This window comes from Camelus ferus, chromosome 19 (genome assembly GCF_009834535.1).
Source record: "Camelus ferus isolate YT-003-E chromosome 19, BCGSAC_Cfer_1.0, whole genome shotgun sequence".
NCBI lineage: Eukaryota > Metazoa > Chordata > Mammalia > Artiodactyla > Camelidae > Camelus > Camelus ferus.
The window spans coordinates 35677491-35697150 of record NC_045714.1 but is presented as its reverse complement, the minus strand read 5'-3'; the positions used below and the strand labels follow the sequence as shown (position 1 = coordinate 35697150).

The window sequence follows — 19660 nt, the reverse complement described above, 5'->3', positions numbered from 1 at the left end:
GTTTGATCCTCTTGCAAAGCCTGCTGGCCTTTAAAGGGGACTCCTATCTCTTTGGCCCCTGCCCATTGCCCACGGACTTCTCCCTCACGGCTGCCTCACTCAGGAACTTACTAAGGCTCCCCATAGCCGCAGGTCCAAATGCCTCAGCCTGTGATCATTGTATCCCAAAGGCTGGTAGACAGGATAAGAGCCTCACATATGGGGTAAGCCAGATATGGGTCCTTCCAGGAGATTCTGATGCATGCTAAAGTTTGAGAACCACTGCCATAAATAAACTTAATAGATGGACAAGCTGATTAGGAGAAGATATTTGGAACAACAATATCCAATAAGAGATTAATATCTAAAATATATCTGCTACTCCTGCAAATCAACAAGAAAAAGACAGGAAACCCAATAGATAACGGGAAAAAATACAAACAGGCAATTCACTGAAGGGGAAGCCTTATTGCCTGTCAAGTATAGGAGGAGGTTCTGAATCTCAGGATTACCAGAGATTTTAATGCAAGTTAAAACAGCAATGAGATGCCACCTTACATTCAAACTATGCAAAAAAGTACAAAGTCAGAAACCATAGAAGTTGCTGAAAATGTGGGAACAGCATCCTTCACATACTGTTAGTGGAGTCATTTTAGCAGATTTCAGTGAAAATTAAAACATATATGCCCTGTAATCCAGTAATTCTGTCCTTGGGTAGAAAACCAAAAAAGTTTTCAAACAGCACGGTATGCACAAAGATGTTCATCACAGTGTTGTTTGTTGTAAGAGGGGGTTGGAAGCAACCTGAATGTCCATCAGTGGGGGAACAGATAAACAAAACAGCAGATGCTCAGCCTGGAATATTTAGAGGTGGTTGGATATAAAAAGTTAGGTTTTTCCATAGTAACATGAGTAGATCTTTAAAAACATATTATGGGTGATAAAGGAAACACTAAAATGAATCCTTACCTAGTACCATTTATGTAATATAAACACACACACACAACATCGTATATTTTATGTCCAGAGATATATAAAAATACACACATGGGTGCCCGTGGTGGGGAGGGGAAGGAGTGTAGGAATGTGTGGATGGAGTTTGGGGAATGTAAGTAAAACATCAGAAGGGCCTTGCATGGACCAATTATGATGGTCATTTGCCACGAACTGAGTATGAACCATGGAACTCTCCGGATCCAAAGCCCTAATAATAATGATGATATTATTTTAATGATGGTGATAATAGTACCAGCCTCACAGTAGTTACCATGTACCTGGCCATGGAAAGCCAAGTAAAGTTTGAGAATTAAATTTTAGCTCTTCTATGCAGGTCTCTTCTTAGGGCTTCTTCCTCTCAGCCTATGTGTCTTTACTGAGGCTGTGCTGAGTGCTGTCCTGACGCTGACTTCCCTCCCCCTCCAACCCTGTCAGATTTCTTGGACTACCCTAGACTCAGTGGCTGTACTTTTCGTTTGGACCTTGAGCATGGAGCCAGACTGTAACAGAGCTGTGAGGGGCAAGTCCTATTTCCTCTTCCCAAACTGTGAGCTCCCTAAGGGTCTCTTTGAGATGTCACCCCCACCCCAGTTCCCGTCCCATTGCACACAGGGCAAAGACAGGCAAACTGAGTCAGAAAGTGTTCAAGTGTGAAAGGGAACAGCATTTATTGAGTGCCTACCATGTGTTTGACCCAGCACTATAGTCTTGAACTTCCATAACACCTATGACCACCCTGTGAGGTTGGTGGGGCAGACTTCTTGGTCAGAAGAGGAAATCAGAGTCACAGAGAGGCTAGGACCCCTACCGGACAGGAGGCCTAGGATTGTCCAGCTCCAAATGCAAGATCTGAACAAGAAGCCTGTTCAGAGCCTTGCAGTCAGGACTGGGACCCAGATCACCCACCTCTCGGTGGACTCTCAGTAGAGAGAAACCTCTTTTCCACACTGACCATCTAATTCATGCCATCAGGGAAGGGGAGATCCTGCCATGTAGAGCTTTAAAAAGATCCTCTACACTATTTAGTAGGTCAGTTTGAGGTAACATCTAAGGGGAGTCAGGAGACTCCCTCAAGTCCCTCCTCCTCTGGAACCTCAGTTTCTCAAACTGTAAAATAGGAGGAACAGAGGTCTCCTGGCTCTGGGAATTCTTCTCCCAATTGGCCAGCAGGTGGAGCCTACTCTTCATCCCTCCTCTGGCCTCCAGAAAGCTGCGGAGTCTGGAGAAGGAGGGAGTGTCCTGAGGCCGGGCACTCGGAGCTAACGGGGCAAAGTTGTTCACTGCTCAGTCCAGCAGGCAGAGCCCGGTTTAGGGTCCCGCCCCCTGCAGGACACTCTCGGTACTGCATGGACCGGAGCCCCCAGGGCAGAAACAGACCCCAGGGACAGACCCGGGGAGACCCAGGGCTGGGGTTTGAGGAGGGGGCCGTGGAGATGGGGTCCACAGGTAAGAGTGAGTGCGGGGACATCCTCTTCCCCGTCCAGGCGGCACAGGCTACAGGTAGTTGTCCTCCGCCGCGTCGCCCCCGCCCGGGGAGCCCCGGGCCTCCTCATCTGTACTTTCGTCGTCGTCTGGGGCTAGAGCCTCGATGTCGTGCGTGATGTCGGCCAGCAGCCGGTGGAAGGCCTGCGCCTCGGGCCGCTGGGCCGCGCCGTCGTAGCTGCGCACGGCCGACGCCGACGTGGAGCTCATGCTGCGCTTGATGCGGCCGAAGCTGTCGGTGAGGATGCCGCCCTCGCGGATGCCCACGCCCTCCAGGAAGCCCTCGAAGTAGCCGATGTCCTGGTCCGGGATGAAAGGCCGCATTCCTGCGGGCCGAGGGGCAGGGTGATTCCTCGCGGATCAACCCTTCCCCTCCCACGTAGGACTCACCTCTGGGGAGCGGAGTTCAAATCCGTTCCCTGCCATTCGCTGGCTGTGTGACCTTGCAAAATTCCTTGACTCTCTGAGCCAGAGAATAATCACACAATGCTCGGCACACCGTAATTGCTCACTACATGATAGCTTATTATTGTCATTATTATTTCGATTGTTATAGTTCCACTTACTAGTTGGGCAACCCTCCTTTAATAATTACTGAGACTTACTTTCCCCACCTGTAAAACTGAGATAATTGCACTTGTTCTCCTGATGCAGCTGTGAGGATTAAACAGGGTACTTAGTACACATCGTGGGCTCCGTTTTACTTTCGTTGCTACTTACTAGCTTTGTGATCTATGTACTTTGCTTCTCTAAGCTTCAGTTTTCTCATCTGCAAAATGAGGGCAAGTAATAATTTCAGCTTCCCAGAACTGAGAGCATTCAATGAGATGATGTTTGGCACATGGTTACTGCCAAATACATGTTATTCGTATTATAATAATTACATAGTACTATATAATATATCATTATATTAACATTTTCATTCCTGTTCCTGTTATCATTAGCTCTCCTTGTTAGCTCTGTGACCTTGGACAACTTCCTTAGCCTCTCTGAGCCTCAGATTCCTCATGGGCTAAAATAGGAAAAATCATTCCCTCTCCCAGCTTTGCTGTGTTGTGCTCTCTCTCCTGGTTCTGAGACTGCAGGCAAGTCCTCTCCCTTCTCTGCACCTTGGTTTCCTACCGTGCCTCATGGATATCCTGATCTTAGCTTTATTGGAGGCTGAGGGTTACGGATTAAACTCTCCTAACCCGGGCAGGGGGCTCACCAAGGAGGAGGAACTTGCGCCGGTCTCCATAGAGCTTCAGCAGGCCGTTGCAATAGTCCTGGATGGGCAGCCCCAGTCGGTACTCCCTCAGCAGCAGTGCAAACTGCTGGATCTCAGAGGGCCCCAGCTTACTCCGCAACTGTGGAGACACCGTTCAAGATGAATCCCAAGAGCAACCCCCACCCCACCCCTGCCCAAAAGACCCAGAGCCCTCTCTAAGGGTGTATCTGGCCCAGCCCTCCTCGGAAAACCCAGCCTATTGGGGGACATCCAGACCCCTTGGGCTGCATCTAAGAACGAGATGTGACCTCAAGCTGCCTGATTTCAAATCCTAGCCCCTTCACTGATCAATTCTGGGATTGTGGGTAGGAGACAACCTCCTTAACCCTTCTTTTCCTCATCTGCAAAGTAAGGATAGTGAAAGCACGTCCTCTTGGGTTGTTGAAAGGATTAAAAGAAATGATGCATAAAAGGTGCTTAGAACAGCACCTGGTATATAGCCAGCATTCAGTTAACGCCAGCTGACGTTCGTTAAGGCCTTTCACAAGATGACTCAGTTTACTCTCCTAACCTCACATCCTTCCCAGACCTCTGAGGTCTTATGCATCAGTTAAGTCAAGGACAATTCATGATTCCTGAAATACCCCACGTTTTCTCCGGCCTCCAGGCCTTTGCTTCTGCTGTTTGCACTGGCTGCCCCGGCTCACCGTGACCATGTAGTCCTGCAGCTGCTCAAGGCCCAGGCCGCTGTGGTCGCTGCCGCTGCAGTGGGAGCCATGGAAAGAGGGTGTGGACGTGCCGCTGTAACACGCTTCGAATGTGTCTTGGGAGCTATTGCTGCAGGGACAGGGGGAAAGGGATCCTCACTCGCCTCCTTCCAGCTCCTGTCCATGTGATAGGCTGAAGGTAGGAGCTCTGCCACCAATGCCTGGGCTGGGGGCCTCATCCTAGATCCTATTTTGGCTTTCGAGGTCCCATATAATCAGGTCCCAGACCATCTCTCAAGCCTGGTCTCACCCTTGCTGTTTATACTCAGGCCACCCGGCATTCTTTCTTTTCCTCTAATACTCCAAGTACCCCCTCACCTCTGAGCCTTTGTACATGCTGTTCCCTCTGCCTGGAATGCCTCTCTTTCCCTGTCTTTTGCTTAGCTAACTCTTCCTCATCATTGGATCTCAAATGTCACCTCCTCAGGAAAGTTTTCCTGATCCCCTTAGCCAGGTTAGACCCTCTGTCAAATGTGGTCACGAAGTCTGTAAGTCTACCTGTGGCAGGCAAGGCCTTTCAGATGCCCCCACCAAATGTCCTCTCTGACACTCTGGCCCTCACACCCCTGCTGCAGCCACAGTGGCCTCCTGGCTGCTCCTCAAACACACCAGGCTGTATCCTGCTTCAGCATCCTTGCACTTGCTGTTCCCTCCACTTGGAGCGCTGTTCCCCCTTCTATTCGTCAAATCTCAGTTCAAATGTCATCACCTCGGAGAGGCTGTCCTGACTCCCTGGGTGACTATAGCGTTTCCACAGCCTCTCTCAGGACTCTAAGCTTCTCTTTAGTGTTCATTGATGCTTATTGCTATTGAATAATAGTGATTTTACTGTCTCCTGTGCTAAACTGTAAACCATGCAAGAGTGGGGATCTTGGTTTTCTCTGCTTGTTGAGTACCTACTATGTGCCAAGCACAGGACTCATCCTTGTCTTGCTCCCCACTGTATCCCTAGCACACAGCACAGTGCCTGGCACATGGTAGGTACTCAATAAATATTGCTTAAATAAAAGTCAGCCGTGGGCCGCTGCCTCCTGGTCTCTACATTGTTCCAGAACCATCTTCCGTTATTACCCTTAGAGAAGCAGTGTAGCTTAGTGGTTAAGGGTGTGGACTCTGGAGCCAGCTTGCTTGGATTCAGACCCCAGGCCTACAACTTACTAGCTGCTTGACCTTGGGTCAAGCCACTTAACTTCTCTATTTCTCAGTTTCTCCATCTATAAAATGGGATGATAAAAATTAAAGTCATCATGAGAATTAGAGGAGTTAATATTTGTAAAGCATTTAGAGTCATGAACAAAGCAATAAATAAACAGCAGTTACTGTTATGTTGTCATGTAGATTTTTTAAATGAAGTACATTATAGAATAATACTTGGCACACAGCAAGCTCATGATTGTCATCTGTCCTTGTTTAAGGACTGGCCTAAGGGCACACAGTATTAGGAAGGTAAATATATTGCCACTAAAAAGGAAAACAAAAAAAGTAAGGCATGTATCACTGGCAGAGACTGTTCCTTATCAAGTCAAAAGTCTTAGTAAAGAACTAGGGTGACCAACTTGTCCCAGTTTTCCCAGGACCTGCCTGGTTATTGTACTGAGAATCCCATGTCCTGGGAAACCCCTTAATCCTGAGCAAACCAGGGTGGTTGGTCACCCTAAATAGAACCCTGGACAATGTTCCCAACTTAGATTTTTTTTAAAAAGCCTGCATTTTCTAGTCTTGCTTATAGCTAGTTGTGGCCACGAGACCAAATTCTAGCCAACAAGTTGTACGCAGAGGCTGTCAGATGGGAATTCTAGCAGAGCACTTTAAAGAGGTCCTTGGCATGCTACTGTGATGGCTGGAACTATAACCACCATCTTGGTCTATGAGGTGACCTTGGGGATGAAAGCAAATGTTAAAGAGAGAGGAAAAGATAAGCCTAGGTCCCAGATGACCACGAGGCCATGAACTCCTAGTCTATTTTATATAAAAGACAGAGGGGAAAAAGCTCTATCTTGTTCAAGCTACTTTTTTCAGGGTTTTCTATTCCATGGAGCCCAAACTAAAGTAAATCAAAATGATTTTTTTTTCTTTTTTTGGCATTGGCTGTGATTTTGGCCTCTGCAGGCCACTGTGTCTGGATGACTGGGAGAGAGCCGCAGGCCCATGAGGACCCAGTTCTAGGTTCTGGCTGCCCCCTGGGCCTCTCGGGGGCTCAGATCCTACGAGCTCAGCGGAGCCTGGGAAGTTCAGTTTACCACCCCCATCCTCAGGGCTTAGTGTCTCAGCACAAATCAAGCGGGGGTGGGGGGGTCACTTTCTCCCACCTCTCTTGCCCGCAGGGTCTCAAGAATGCCTCAAAGAGCAACCTTGTTTATGCAGGGCTAGGGGGGACCAGAATGGGGTCCCTGGCAGGGTACCCACAAGGAGCTGCAGCAGCTGAAGTCGGCGTCATAGGCGTAAGTCCCGTCCGTGCGGCAGCTCTCACCTGGGGTCAGCAGACAGAGGGCTGTCAGAAGCAGCAAAGCAGGGGCCAAAATCCTCGGCTCCCAGAGGTGCCAAGCTCAGCCCCACCCTGGAGTCAGATAGCCCCCACCCTGGCTGGAGAGCAGATAGCTTTTTAAGCAATTGTACAGGTGATGGCTTTTACTCTGAGTGAAATGTGCCCCCACCACCAACACACAGCCTAGCTTAGGCAACTCACTACCCCTCTCCTGGCCCTCAACTTCTCAAGGCTGGGACAATACCACCTTTCTGCCTACCTCATGGGGGCCTTGGGGATAGCAAGCCAGGTTAATAGGTGAGGTAGTGTTTTATAAACTGTGTGTGTTTGAGAGCAAGCAAAGAAGAACTTTGAGGGAAAAGAACTCAAAATCACAAGGGGAGAACAGCACCAGTTCCAGAGAACTTGCTCTGTCCCTCGCCCTGTCATTTCAGTGAATTCAGGTAGTAGCCTCACCCTTCTGATCTTTTTGGGGGAAGAAGGGGTGCATAATTGATTTAATGCATATTTTTACTACTTTGACATTTATCTTATATGAAAAGAGCAATTCTATACACAGGTAATACATAAATAAAATGCAATGTGGGGAGGGTATAGCTCAGTGGTAGAGTGCATGCCTAGCATGCACAAGGTCCCCAGTACCTCTATTAGAAATAAGTAAGTAAATAAACGTAATTACTTCCTCCCCCAAAAGAAATTTTCTAAAAAAGAACACATTTTTTAAAAGATTTTTGGAAAGTAATAACACATAAAATTCATTTATAGTCTATAAAATGGTGTTTGATGAGCCATCTGATCTTTTAAGAGAAGAAAAAATCACTTCATCTAAGTTTGCATGCTCTCTGGCAATCTTTGAAATATTGATCGCCCTCCTGACTTTGGTTTACTTAATGTCACTTCCTCAGGATACTCCCCTGACTTTCCAGGAGAGGCTGGTTCCTCCTTATCTGTTCTCATAGCACAGTGTGTGGGTACATTTCATTTGTGTAACTATTTAATTATTATTGGCTTCCCCCAGCAATGCAAGCCTCAGAGCGAGGGAGGGCTATGTCTGGTTTTACTCACCAGTATATCCTGCTGATTAGCAGAATCTGACACAGAGGCATTCAATAAATACTTGTTGAATGAATTTGTGGAAATATTTGTTGAATGATCTCATTTATTTGTCCATCATCCCTGTGAGAGTCAACGAACTTTCCTAAATTCTCAGTAACCACTGTTCCCACAGATGAGAGTGCCTTTCAGAAGGGAAGAGCCAGCTTCCTGATGCTGAAGCTATGCAAATAGGGACCATGCTGAGGGGCTGTGGCTGAGGAAGCTCACGTAGTGGCCTTGAAGGCAGCATGGGCAGCGAGGCTGTCCCAGAGAGAAGCTTTAGAATCAGACACACCTGGCTTGGAATCCCGACTCTGCCATTCACCAGCTGTGTGACCTTGAGAAATTTATTGGCTACCTTGAGCCTTAATGGCCTCATCTGTAAAACTGGATTCATAAGGCCTCAGAGAGTTCTTTCATCCGTTCAGAAAATACGCCTTAAGCATCTATCTCTGGTCCTGCCCTAGGCACATGAGATGCAGTGGCAAACGGGACAGACAGGGTTGCTATGAGGATTAAATAAGACTTGGCACAACAGTACTGTGCTTAGCACCTAGTTGGTGCTCAATAAATACCTCTATTGGTTTCATTCTCATCCCAGCCCTTGACTGCATTCAAGGACCAGTCTAGAAATCTCGGTTTTGACCTAGAGTCTTAGTGGGGCTAGACGGCTCAATAAACAATGCACGTGCTTAGGTTCTGGCAAAGCAGTGACACCAAAGACAAAAGAGAGAAAGAGAAGGTCAGCTCTGAGGGGGTCGATCTGAATCTGGCAACCGGAACACCTATGAAGAAGCTAGGTTTGAGGTGATTATGAAATTGGATATTTTGTTTTAGCTACATATTGTGGATATGCTGTAATTGCTGAAGGGGTCAAGACCCCTAAAGGCTTTCCTTCTCCCCAGTCCAGGGACATCCCCCTTCCCCTGGCCTTTCAGGATGTTTCACAGGACAGGGGGCCACAAGTGGGAGTACTCACTGCGGCTGCACAGCCACGGCCTTTCGGGTGTGGACATGTAGTGGTAGCCGGCCCGGTCCACGCACTCAATGCTCTGGTCCCCGTAGATGATCTGGAAGACCTGACAAATGAGGGCGCAGGACTCCTCGGCAGCATCCTGGTCCAGAGAGGAGGGCAGAGCTCAGGCCCTCTCCAGTGACCAGGATGCCCCTGCTTCCTAAATGCAGTGTGAGGAGGCTCACAGGGGCACACACACACCTAGGGATGCTTTTAAATCAACTTAGAGGACATTTCCCGTGAAAACTATATGGCCCCACGCTGGGTGAAATGTATTTATAGAAATAGCCACTTACTGGCCTTCACAGAATCCAGTGACAACTGTAACTCTTCTGCCCTGAAAAATGCACACATGCACCCCAAATATCTGGGGGAATTATGGGCCCTCCTAAAACTTATCTAAAATAAGCCCTAATTTAGTTTAATTTATAGGTAGAAAGCTGCTATGCTGTACACCAGAAATTAACATAGCATTATAAATCAACTATACTTCAATTTAAGGAAAAAAAGAAGAAGAAAATGTTAGGCTCAACACAGTTACTACTACTGGATGCCATATTTAGATATGAGCTTCCCAGCACCCAGGGCAAAAATGGAAGCAAAATGAATACATGAAGCAGGATGAATACATAGGCTTTAGTCTCTGATAGAAGAAAGGCATTTAAGTTCTCGGGTGAAACTTTTTTGCGATCGCAAATTTCAAAGAGGAATTTGCCTCTTTAATTTAACTCTTTAAGTCTTTAAGCAAGGACAGAAAGATGAAGCCATTTTCAGGAAGCCATTTCTTATTTTGTGCTTCTAAAAAAGTCAGCCTTGGGTATAATTAACATGTAACTCAGGATAGGCATTTGGGGATGGGAAGGTGAAATAATCATTAAACCAGGATTGATCTTTACAATAACCCTACAGAACGGATAGGGAAGAGAGGATCCTTATTTTATAGTTAAAGAGATGGAGTCTTAGAATGGTTAAGTGACTCGCCCAGGCTCACACAGCAGGCTCATGGCTTTGGGGTTAATTTTGGCACCCAGGTTTTTTGACTCTAACTCCTGTACCCTCCTTGGGACCACAATGCCTCAGATAGGACATCAGAGGCTCAGATACTCCTGGAAAACAACTCTTCAGTTATTTGCTCATTCCACAAATTCTTATTTAGTCCTACTGTGTGGCAGCCACTGGGCTAGGCTCTGGGGTCTCAGAAGTGAATTAGATGAGGCCTAAATCCCTCACAGGCCAATGGGATAAACCGGGCTCACTGTTCCCTCTGCTTGGAATTTGCTCTTCTCCTCTCCTCCACATTTCAGTTTAAAAAGCACAAACTCATTTTCCCTCTGGAATTCCCCCATCATCATCATGACAACCTGCTTGATTTCTTCTTGGTCCCCATCACAATGTATAGCAACAGAGGATGCGCTAATCCATCCATTCAATATTTATCGAGCACCTATCATGTGCCAGGCACGGTTCTTGGTGCTGAGGATAGCTCAGTGAACCATCCTGAATGCACAGGTGCCCTGAGATGAGGCCAGAGAGAAAATGAGGATGGTGGCTGGGGCCACCGTAACAAAGTGGATGGCTTTGTAAGCAGTTGTAAGGACATTAGCTTTTACTTTGAGTGAAATGGGGAGCCACTGAAAGGTTTTGAGCAGTGACATGATGTGACTTATGCGTTAACAGGACCACTCTGACCATGCGGGGGAACAGATTGTGAGCAATGGCCAAACCAGTGAGGGGTGATTGGACCACCCCAATGGAAGAAGATGGAGCAGGGACCTTGGTGGCAGGGGACAGTGGTGGGTGGGAAAATGTAGCTGCACTCTGGTTTTATTTTGAAACTCCAACAGGATTTGTTGATAGAGTGGATATGGGTTGTGTGAGAGAGAGGGACCAAAGCTCACTGTAAGTGTTGGGCTGAGCAATGGAAGTACAGAACTGCCATTCAAGACAGGGAGACCAAGGGAAGAGCAGATTTGGGGAGACTGGGTGCTCAACTGGACGTGTTAGGTGTGAGATAGTCATTAGACCTTTGAATGGAGAGGCTGAGAAGAGAAACATATCTGGAGATTTCGTGGGAGATAACATTTAGGGAGTTCTCGGTGTTTTAAAAGCCATGATACTAGAGGAGGTCACCCAGAAATGAGTGTGGACAAAGGAGAAAGAGGATCGAGGACTTAAGCCTGGGAGACTCCAACCTTAAGAGGCTGGAAAGAAGAGGAGGCACCAGCTCCTGAGGAGGAGCCAGGGAGGTAGGAAAACCAGGGGAATGTGGAGAGCTGGACGCCAAGTGAGAAAGTGTTTCAAGTCAGCTCCAGAGTCTGAGTTTACTGGTTACTATCTACCTCTTCCTCTACACAGGCACCATGTCTGTTTTGTTCGCCGTGTGGGGTTGATATATAGAGGTCAGAGAAAAAGCTTACAAGGCTCAGGGCTTTGAATGTGTCTGCGAGTCTGAACTCCCTAAGGGAGGACACTAAATATGTCTTGTTCATTTCTGTATCCACAACACCCAGCCCAATGCCTAGCATACACTGGCACTCAATGAACATGATCAAATGAATAAAATGTAAAATGTAAATATGGAGGATGGGGGAGGGGAGGGCAAAAAGGCAGGAAGGCTTCTGCCTTGGGTGACTGCCACCGTTAACAAGAGTACAGGCTCTGAACTTCTGGGTCCCAGTAAATCACCACCTGCTTCCTGTGTGACCTTGCACAAGTTGCTTAGCCTCTGGGTCTGCTTCCTTCTCTATAGAATGGGGATGATTGCAATATTTGCCTCTAGGGGTTACTGTGGGGATGAAATGAGTTAAGGCTGGTTTCCTGTTTGGCACAGGTTGGCACTCAATTCGCACTGGTGATTACTGTCCTCATGATCGTAACTGTGGTAGTGCCGACACTGACGATTTTGGAGAAGGAGCAGGGCTGGTGGAGGGGTTAGATCAAGTCTGTTTGGGGCATTTTGAGCTTTCAGCCCATTGGGACAGGAAGGGGGAGGTGTCCTGGAGGTGTCCAGGGCTGGAGTGTAGAAGGCTTTTGGCGTCATGGGCACGCAGGTAGTACCAGAAGTCCTGCGTAGGGCCGAAGGAGGGAGAAGTAAAGAGGCCGGGGTGGACTTCAGGAACCTCGAGAATGGGGCAGGGTCGGGGGTGGGAGGGCTCCGGGCAGGCCGGGCGCAGGGGCGCGGGGTGCTCTCAGGCTCACCCTGTTGGCCACAGCCAGGATGACGAGGTTGCAGTAGGCGTCGGGGCTGGGGTCCTGAGGGTCGAGAGGGTTGGGGCCCGGGTGGCGCCGCTCCCAACTGCCGCCGCCGCCCGCCTGCCTCCGTTCCCAGCTGCCGCCCGGCTTGCCCGCGCCGCCGCCGCCGCCGCCGTGCCGCCGCTCCCAGCTGCCGCTGAACGTCTGCCTCCGCTCCCAGCTGCCCGACGCCCGCGCCCCGGCGCGCTGGCGCTCCAGGCTGCCGCCGCCGCCGCCGCCCCCGGCCCGGGCCTCGGAGCCCGAGCCCCCGCCCCACGCCATCCGCCAGTCCAGACTGCAGATGGTGTGGCGCCGCTCGGTGGTGCCCACCCGCCGCTTCTCCGGCGCCGCGCCTGGCTGGCCGGGGTCGCGCCCTGCGCCGCCGGGGCTGGCGTCTACGCCGGCTGGCACCGGATCCACGCCCAGACCTAGGAGAAGCCGGGTGGGCGTCAGCAGCAGGAGATCCGGGCTGAGAGCCCTCTTCTATCGCCAGCTGGAGGACCAGACCCCACCGCTCGGGGGTAGGGGCTTGAGAGGTGGGGGAGTGGTCCAGCCGCGCCTGGTCCCGCCTCTGCTCTCAGGTCCCACCCTAGGCGTCAAAGTCAGGAGGCGGGACCCAGCCGGGCTCCGAGTCCTCCCTTTTGGGTTCCACCCCTGGGTTTGGCCCGTCCCGCCGGCCCAACCCCCTTCCGATGCTCCTAGCCTCAGATCCTGCCGTCTGGTCCGACAGTAGTGGTCAGACTGTCCCCTCCCTCTTTACACTTAACTCAGACCCTGTCCCTCGTTTCAGGAACCCCTCCTTGAATTCCGGATTCCCCCTCAATCCCAGTCCTGGCCTCAGGCCCCGCCCCTAGCTAGGCAGGGTCTGACATCTCCCAGCGGCTAACCCAGCCGCGAGCTCCGCCTCCACGGTGTATGGCCCAGTTCCCAGATTAGACCCCCGCCTCTAGCCCCAGGTTCTCTCCTAGCTTCAGAGCCTTGCCACAACTCTACTCTTCACGCCCCTTAACTTCAGGCCTCAGGATTCTGACTTCTCCATCCTTCCCAGGATCAGCCTCCTGGCCTCAGGATGTTGGGTCAGGCAGCCCACGGTTCAGCCTCATCCTTGGGCTCCGTCTTCTTGCAGACGGCCATGCCCTGCCCCTAGTCTCTGGGTAATTTGGTCAGGCCTTTTCCATCACCCCATCATCATGTTTCAGGCCCCGTTCCTGCTCCAGGTCACGCCCATTCCCAAGACTAGGCATTGGGCCTTTTCTCTACCCCTTCAAATCCCCGCCCTGCCCCCGGCCAGGCCCGCCCACTGTACCAGTCTTAAGCACCAGCAGGTGCAGAGCATCGTCTTGCAGGTAGGAGGCGGCGGCTATCTCGTGCGTGGGAATGCGCAGGATGAGCTCCTCGTTGTCGCGCCAGGTGAGCAGCAGGCAGCGGGCGGACAGGCTCAGGATGCTGTCCTGCTCCGCCGTGGTCTTCAGCGGCAACTCTTTCAGCTGCTGTGGGGCGAGTCGGATCTCCTGAGTCCCGGGGGCTTCGGGTGGAAGAGGAGGGGAGGAGACCCTGCCCTTCCCTCTCCTCGGAGCCTCACCCTGGCCGTGTCCAGCAACTGTAGGAGCTCGTCCCGGCTGGAGGGGTTCAGTGAGGAGGTGACCCAGGTGAGATGGCCCAGGAACTGGATGGAAACAGAGTGGGGGTGCGGGGGGTGGGAGAAGGGCAGAGAGATGTCATTATGAAGCCTTGGAGGACCCTGACCTCACTGACGCAGTGCGGGTAGACTGACATAGAAATATCTAAATTAATAATAATAAATATAATAATTAATAATAATAATCTGATATTAACTGTTATTAAAGTGGTCATAGGAGCCAGATATAGTCTAGAGAGCATTATGCACTTATTCATCCTGCTTTAAAAATTTTTTCTTTACATAATTTTTAATGGAAGTCCTGGGGATTGAACCCAGGACCTTCTGCGTGCTAAGCATGCACTCTACTACTGAGCTATACCCATCCATTGCCCCAACTTGCTTTAAGGATAAGAAAACTAAGGCATGGCAAAGCTAAACCTACCCAATATGATAAAGCCACAAGTGGCAAAACTGGACCCCACACAACAGAGCCCACACTCACACTGTTAACTTATTTTTGCTAAAATCAGCTTATTTTATGAGCACATAGCTATTTAGCTATGGTGGAAGCAAAAGTCACTATAATAACTTGAAGGAACTGACCACCTGTGATTTCCTGCTTGGCCTGATTGGCTCTGTCCACCCCAAGGAACAGTGTCAACTGACTGTGCAGGTCACTGGCCCTCTTTATAATCTTGTTGAAGAAGTTAAATGGAAAGGGAAGAATGTGTTGTATCAAATTAATATATAATTTTGTTAGAAAAATGATATCTCAAATCAGTAAATTAATTCTTCATTCATTCTTAGACATAGCTTAGTGTTATCACAACTTAAATATTATTCATTATAAGAATTTTTTTCATTATTTTTTTCATTATTTTTAGTTTTATTCTTCTAGTTGAGTTTTACCAATTAAGCCACTTCTTTTTATTCTCAATGAAATTTCAGTCCCCATTTTTTTTTTTTTTTTTTTTGGGTGGGGGAGATAATTAGGTTTGTTTGTTTGTTTAATGGAGGTACTGGGGATTGAACCCAGGACCTCCTGCATGCTGAACATGCACTCTACAGCTGACCTATACCCTCCCTCTATGCCAAATTTTTAAAAGGGATTTCTTTGTTAGCTTTTCCCTTCATATAGGGTTGCCAGGTAAAATGTAAGATGCTGGTTAAGTTTGGTTTTCACATAAACGACTAATGTTTTTGTAGTTTTTGTTTTGTTTTGTTTTGTTTTGTTTTTTTAGTATTTTTAGTCCCACACAATATTTTGGACATACTAATATTAAAAGGATTCATTGCCTATCTGAAATTCAAATTTAACTGGGCACCTGTTTTTGCCAGATCTGACACTTCTACTCCCATATCAGTCTTCCTTGGGTAGTGGGGTTTCTCCACTGCTCCATCATGGAGTTCATGAAATAGAAGTCAAGCCCTTGAGTTGATCTAAGTCCCTGTGGCTTGCAGAAGTGGCTTCCTCTAATTTAGACACTGTCCGAGTAGCAGCAACGTCACTGCAGTAAAATTTCACAGGAAGGTCTGGCTTTTCAGTGCACAGGGCACTTTCCCATCTGCTCTCCCCTGGGGGTAGTCTTTGAGCCCCATGTTGAGATGGGAACACTGAGGTTGAGCTGGTGGAGGACACTTGCTGAGGGTCCACAGCATGATGCAGGGGAGAGGCTGGCTTGAATCCAGGCCTCTTTCCCCTGAGCCTCCCCTGTATGAGAAAAGGCTGGTCAGGTGTTGGTGGCAGGGGAGGTAAGATCTTTCCTGATGGGGTCCAGGATGTGCCACCCTAAAACATGGCACTGTGGCACATTGACTATCTTAAGCAGAAGGAGTTTGAGAAGACAGCAGAGGCAGGAAGGTCACTCTGACTTCCCCTACCTCACCCTTCTTCTCTGAAAGCAGAAGATAAGTCTTCCAGGTGAGAGGTACCCTCCTTTCAGGGAACCAGGAAGAAGAGAGAAATCCTTATCATCAGAGACAAGGACTTGAGGCCTGAGACGTCTGGGTACTTCATCTTACTACACCTAGTCCAAACCCCTCTGCCTTGGCAGTTCTTCTTCACAAATTTACTGTTTCTCTATCAAAAAGATGTCAAAGCTTCCTGCTCTGGTCACTTCTCAGGGTCTCCATTCTCTTGCGAAGGCTCTTGTGTACATGTGAAAATTTGATAAAACGTGTATGCTTTTCTCCTGTTAATCTGTCTTTGTCCAGTTTAATTTTCAGACCTAGCCAAGGCCCCTAAGAGTGTTGAAGAAAACTTGTTTCCCCTACACCCTTCACCCCAAGAACCACCCCTCCTCTTCATCCCACACGCACCTTGACCTCTTTCTCCAGATAGTCACACAGCAGAATCTGGGGGTCGATGAGGTAGTCGGGAGGATAAAGAGGCATCGAGTGCAGGGGCCGGCGGCTCACACTGGTCCGAAAGGCTGCCCGGCGACCGGCCTTGGGGAACACCAGCCTCCGGATAGGGGACACGAAGCCCTGGGGGAGGTGGGTCGCGGTGTGGGGGGAAACAGCAAAAACAGCAACTGACTTTATCTTATCCAGCACTTGCATGCCCAGCATTTTACTTACAGTGTCTAATTTAATTCTTACAAGGACTCTGTGGAGGGGTTACCTCTGTGATTCCCATTTTACAGATGGAGACACTAAGCCTCAGAGAGGTCCCCAGCTAGTAGCAGTAGAACCACTGGTTCACCCTGGGCAGTCTGGCTCCAAACCTTCGATTCTGAACACCCAGGTGAAGGCAGAAGCCCTGCCCAGGCCCAGACTTAGGTTTAAGGAAGCGGCCCAGCTGGAGCAAGGACAGAAAAATATTAACATTCAACGTGGCTGAGTGGTGGGTGCATAGGTATTTGTTAAGCTATTTTCTGTGCTTTCCTAAAAATTAGAAATGGTTAATAAGTACATTCGAGTATAATCCAGCAGATACCTGCATAAAAATGGCCTGGAGCAAGGTTAAAGGAGCAAATTCCAGGGCCCCAGCTCAGCCCAAGACAGAATTTAAACCTCATAGGAAAGTGTGAGTGTGGCCCTCAGTGTGTGCCCCAGGCGGTTCTGTTGCACGCCCAGCTCGTTTTACCATCAGTATCATGGAGCCTGGACAAAGTCTAAGGAAGCCCTGAGAAATGAGAACAAGCGATCTGGGAAAGGACATTCCAAGCAGAGTGCACAGCATGTGCAAAACCCTGGCTGCTTCAAGGGCTGGATGAGCAGGAGCCTGGAGAATGTGTGCTGTAGTCCATTGTGGCTGGATGATGAGATTAACAAATTATAAAAGGCTTGAATGCCAGCTACGGAGCTGAGGTTTTATCCTGTGTGTGTAGCATGTGTGTATGTGTGAGTGGAGTGGGGAAGTAAATATTTTGTCTGTGGCCCTCAAAGGTCCAGCCCTGCCCACCTCTCCAGCCTCATCTCACCCAACTTGCCCCTCACTCCTGCCCTCCAGCTATACGGCCATATCTCAGTTCTTCCTACTTGCTACATTCCTTCCTACCATGGGGCTTTGCACATGCTGTTCCTTTGCCTGAAACACCCTTCCCTACGCCCTTTCCTTCCACCCATCAGACCGCAGCACAAACTGACCAGTCTAGGGCTGGGTCCCTTAATATTCTGTCTCCCAGCACTGCAAAATGGAGACTTTCATACAATTTTAAATTAATTGCTTTTTTTTTTTTTTAATAATAGTTGCTTCCTCCACTAGACTGTGAGCTATGGGGAGGGAGCAGGGACCTTGTCTGACTTCGCTCACCACTGCATCATCCCCAGCACCTGGCACAGTGCCTGGCACATCATAAGTGCTGAATAAATAAATAACTATAGAAGGAATGAACCAAGAGGGGACAAGCACCTGTGTCTTGGCTCCCTATGGAGCCCTCAAGGTTCACATCGGAGCCTTTTCAAACAGCCCGACCTAGGTTTCCTAGGGGAAGAGGACGCTGTGGGAGTGGGAGTTGGAATCCGAGAGGCTCCCTGGACCACAAAGACAACCAGGTGAGATGCCTGGAGAACTGGACTAGAAAATTTCTGAGAGTCAGGAAGGGGTAAAGATCTAGGGGTTGGGGGGAGTGACCCCCAGACTGAGGCCTTTGGAGTAGAGCTGGTCCCTGTATAAAGACAGGGAGGAGGCAGTCTAGGTTGGAGCCCAGCGGGGCAGCAGGTAGGTGTCTCAAGCCTGAATAGGCAACCTCATATTGCAGAATTACCCTGGCTGAGGTCCTTCTATCTGGGGAGGCAGGGAGCAGGGGAATGGGTTTGTTGGGCATCTGTCTGTCCTTCTGTTTGAGAAGCTACAGGAGGAAATTCCCAGGAACACCAGAGAAGCAAATTGGGAGTATCTCCCAAACTAATCTGTCTGTCTGGATTTCCCTGGAAGGTGCCTGTCTCTCTGTCTGTAGCTGGGATGGCAGAGGCCACTGAGAGCAGGGAGACAGGTTAGGGAGTTTGGAACGCAAATGTTTGGCTGCCTGAGGGTGAGGAGGAAGGTCTTTCCAAATAAGAAAAAAAGCCTTCCTGATGCCACTTGTTCCCATCTTCCCACCCCCCACCCCCGGCTTCCCACTTCTCCAGCTCCGGGGGCATTTCTCTACCCTACATCCCTTCCAAACTCCCACCTACCTTTTTCCCTTTCTTGACTTCATATTCCATGGTGAAGCGTCCCCTCCACTCCTGCCACCCTCCAGGCCACCCCCTCCACCTTCTCCCCTACGCAGTTCCTTTGTTCTTTTTCCTGCCTGGTCGGAAACTCCACCAGCTCCGGAGTTCCTGCCCCTCCTGTCTGATAGTGAGTGGAGGTAGAGGGGTGGGGGTGTGGAGGATGCAGCCTTGGGACCCTCCAGCTGAACGGTAGGATCCCAGCCAGAGCAACTGACCTGGGGAGAAAGCCCCAAGGCTTCCAGCCAATGGGCTTTCTAAAGAGGGGGCTTGGGATTTGAGTAAGGCTGGGAAGGGTGCCCTGAATTTGGAATCAGAAAATCCCAAACTTCACCCCTACTTCTGCCACTGACCTTGCTGTGTGACCTTGGCAAGGCAAATCAGTTCCCCCTTTGACAGCCTCCGTTTCCCCCTCCCCTTTATAAATTAGGAGTCAGCACTGCCTTCCTCTGTGGGCTGCTGTGATGAGAAATAAATGAAAGAGTGGGTGGGAAAATACTGTATAAAAAAACTGTGAAATACTATGTCCAAGCAAGGTATGATTTTAAAAAGGAATCATTACAATTAAGGGAGGCAGTATGCATGGGCTTCCCAGACAGTCTGCCTGAGTTTGAATCCTGGCTTTGTCACTTACTTGGGTTATGACCTCAAGCCTGTAACCTTTCGTGCCTCAATTTCCCCCATCTATAAAATGGGCATATTACCAGCCTGATCTCAGAGAGAATTTGTAAAATTACATGGTCTTAGAAAAACTCCTGACACATATGAAACACTCAATAAATATCAACTACCTATCTGTGTGTCCTGGGCTCTTTTATTGTCTCTTGAGAGAATAACATTAGGGAAGAAAGGCTCCCTTGTGATTTGGGGCTGAGTACTTTATTATGTCTTTCATCTCACTGATACCTCACATTAGGGTACCATTATTATACCTGTTATACAGATTTTAAAGACAGGCTCAGCTGCAGAGGCTGACCCAAGTATGGCACACAGTGAAGGAGACAAAGACCAGGGATTGCGGCCTTGTCTGGATTCAATCTGAAGCCTGGTTCCTCACCTCTAGGGCCTATGCACTCTGCACAGCCCACCCAGGACAGCTGGGAAGGTTCTGACTCACCCCTCC

General features: G+C 49.2%; 1 protein-coding gene across 5 annotated transcripts; it reads right to left on the bottom strand.

The window, feature by feature from the left end:
• Positions 1-1622: 1622 nt before the first annotated feature.
• Positions 1623-18629, bottom strand: CCM2L (CCM2 like scaffold protein). Of its 5 annotated transcripts, none has more exons than XM_032462081.1 (10): positions 18502-18629; positions 16198-16365; positions 13840-13923; positions 13564-13747; positions 12225-12685; positions 8991-9126; positions 6838-6901; positions 4372-4501; positions 3665-3803; positions 1623-2783 (listed from the first exon to the last, which is right to left on the bottom strand). In XM_032462081.1, exons 1-10 carry the CDS (start codon positions 18529-18531, stop codon positions 2470-2472), a joined length of 1710 nt encoding a protein of 569 aa, XP_032317972.1. In that variant the 5' UTR covers positions 18532-18629; the 3' UTR covers positions 1623-2469. The 5 variants fall into 5 exon arrangements, 3 of the variants coding, with proteins under 3 accessions (XP_032317972.1, XP_032317973.1, XP_032317975.1); XM_032462082.1 differs by having other exon boundaries at positions 8991-9081; XM_032462084.1 differs by having other exon boundaries at positions 2682-3226.
• Between the last annotated feature and the right edge of the window lie 1031 nt (positions 18630-19660).

Excerpts from the sequence above, each read along its gene's own strand:
- CCM2L (XM_032462081.1), bottom strand. The coding sequence starts at position 18,531 with ATGGAATATGAAGTCAAGAAAGGGAAAAAG. Across the intron at positions 6,902-8,990 it reads GCCGTGGCTGTGCAGCCGCA|GTGAGAGCTGCCGCACGGAC; the intron begins GTGAGTACTCCC and ends TGCTGACCCCAG. Across the intron at positions 4,502-6,837 it reads TTCAGCTGCTGCAGCTCCTT|CAATAGCTCCCAAGACACAT; the intron begins GTGGGTACCCTG and ends CTGTCCCTGCAG.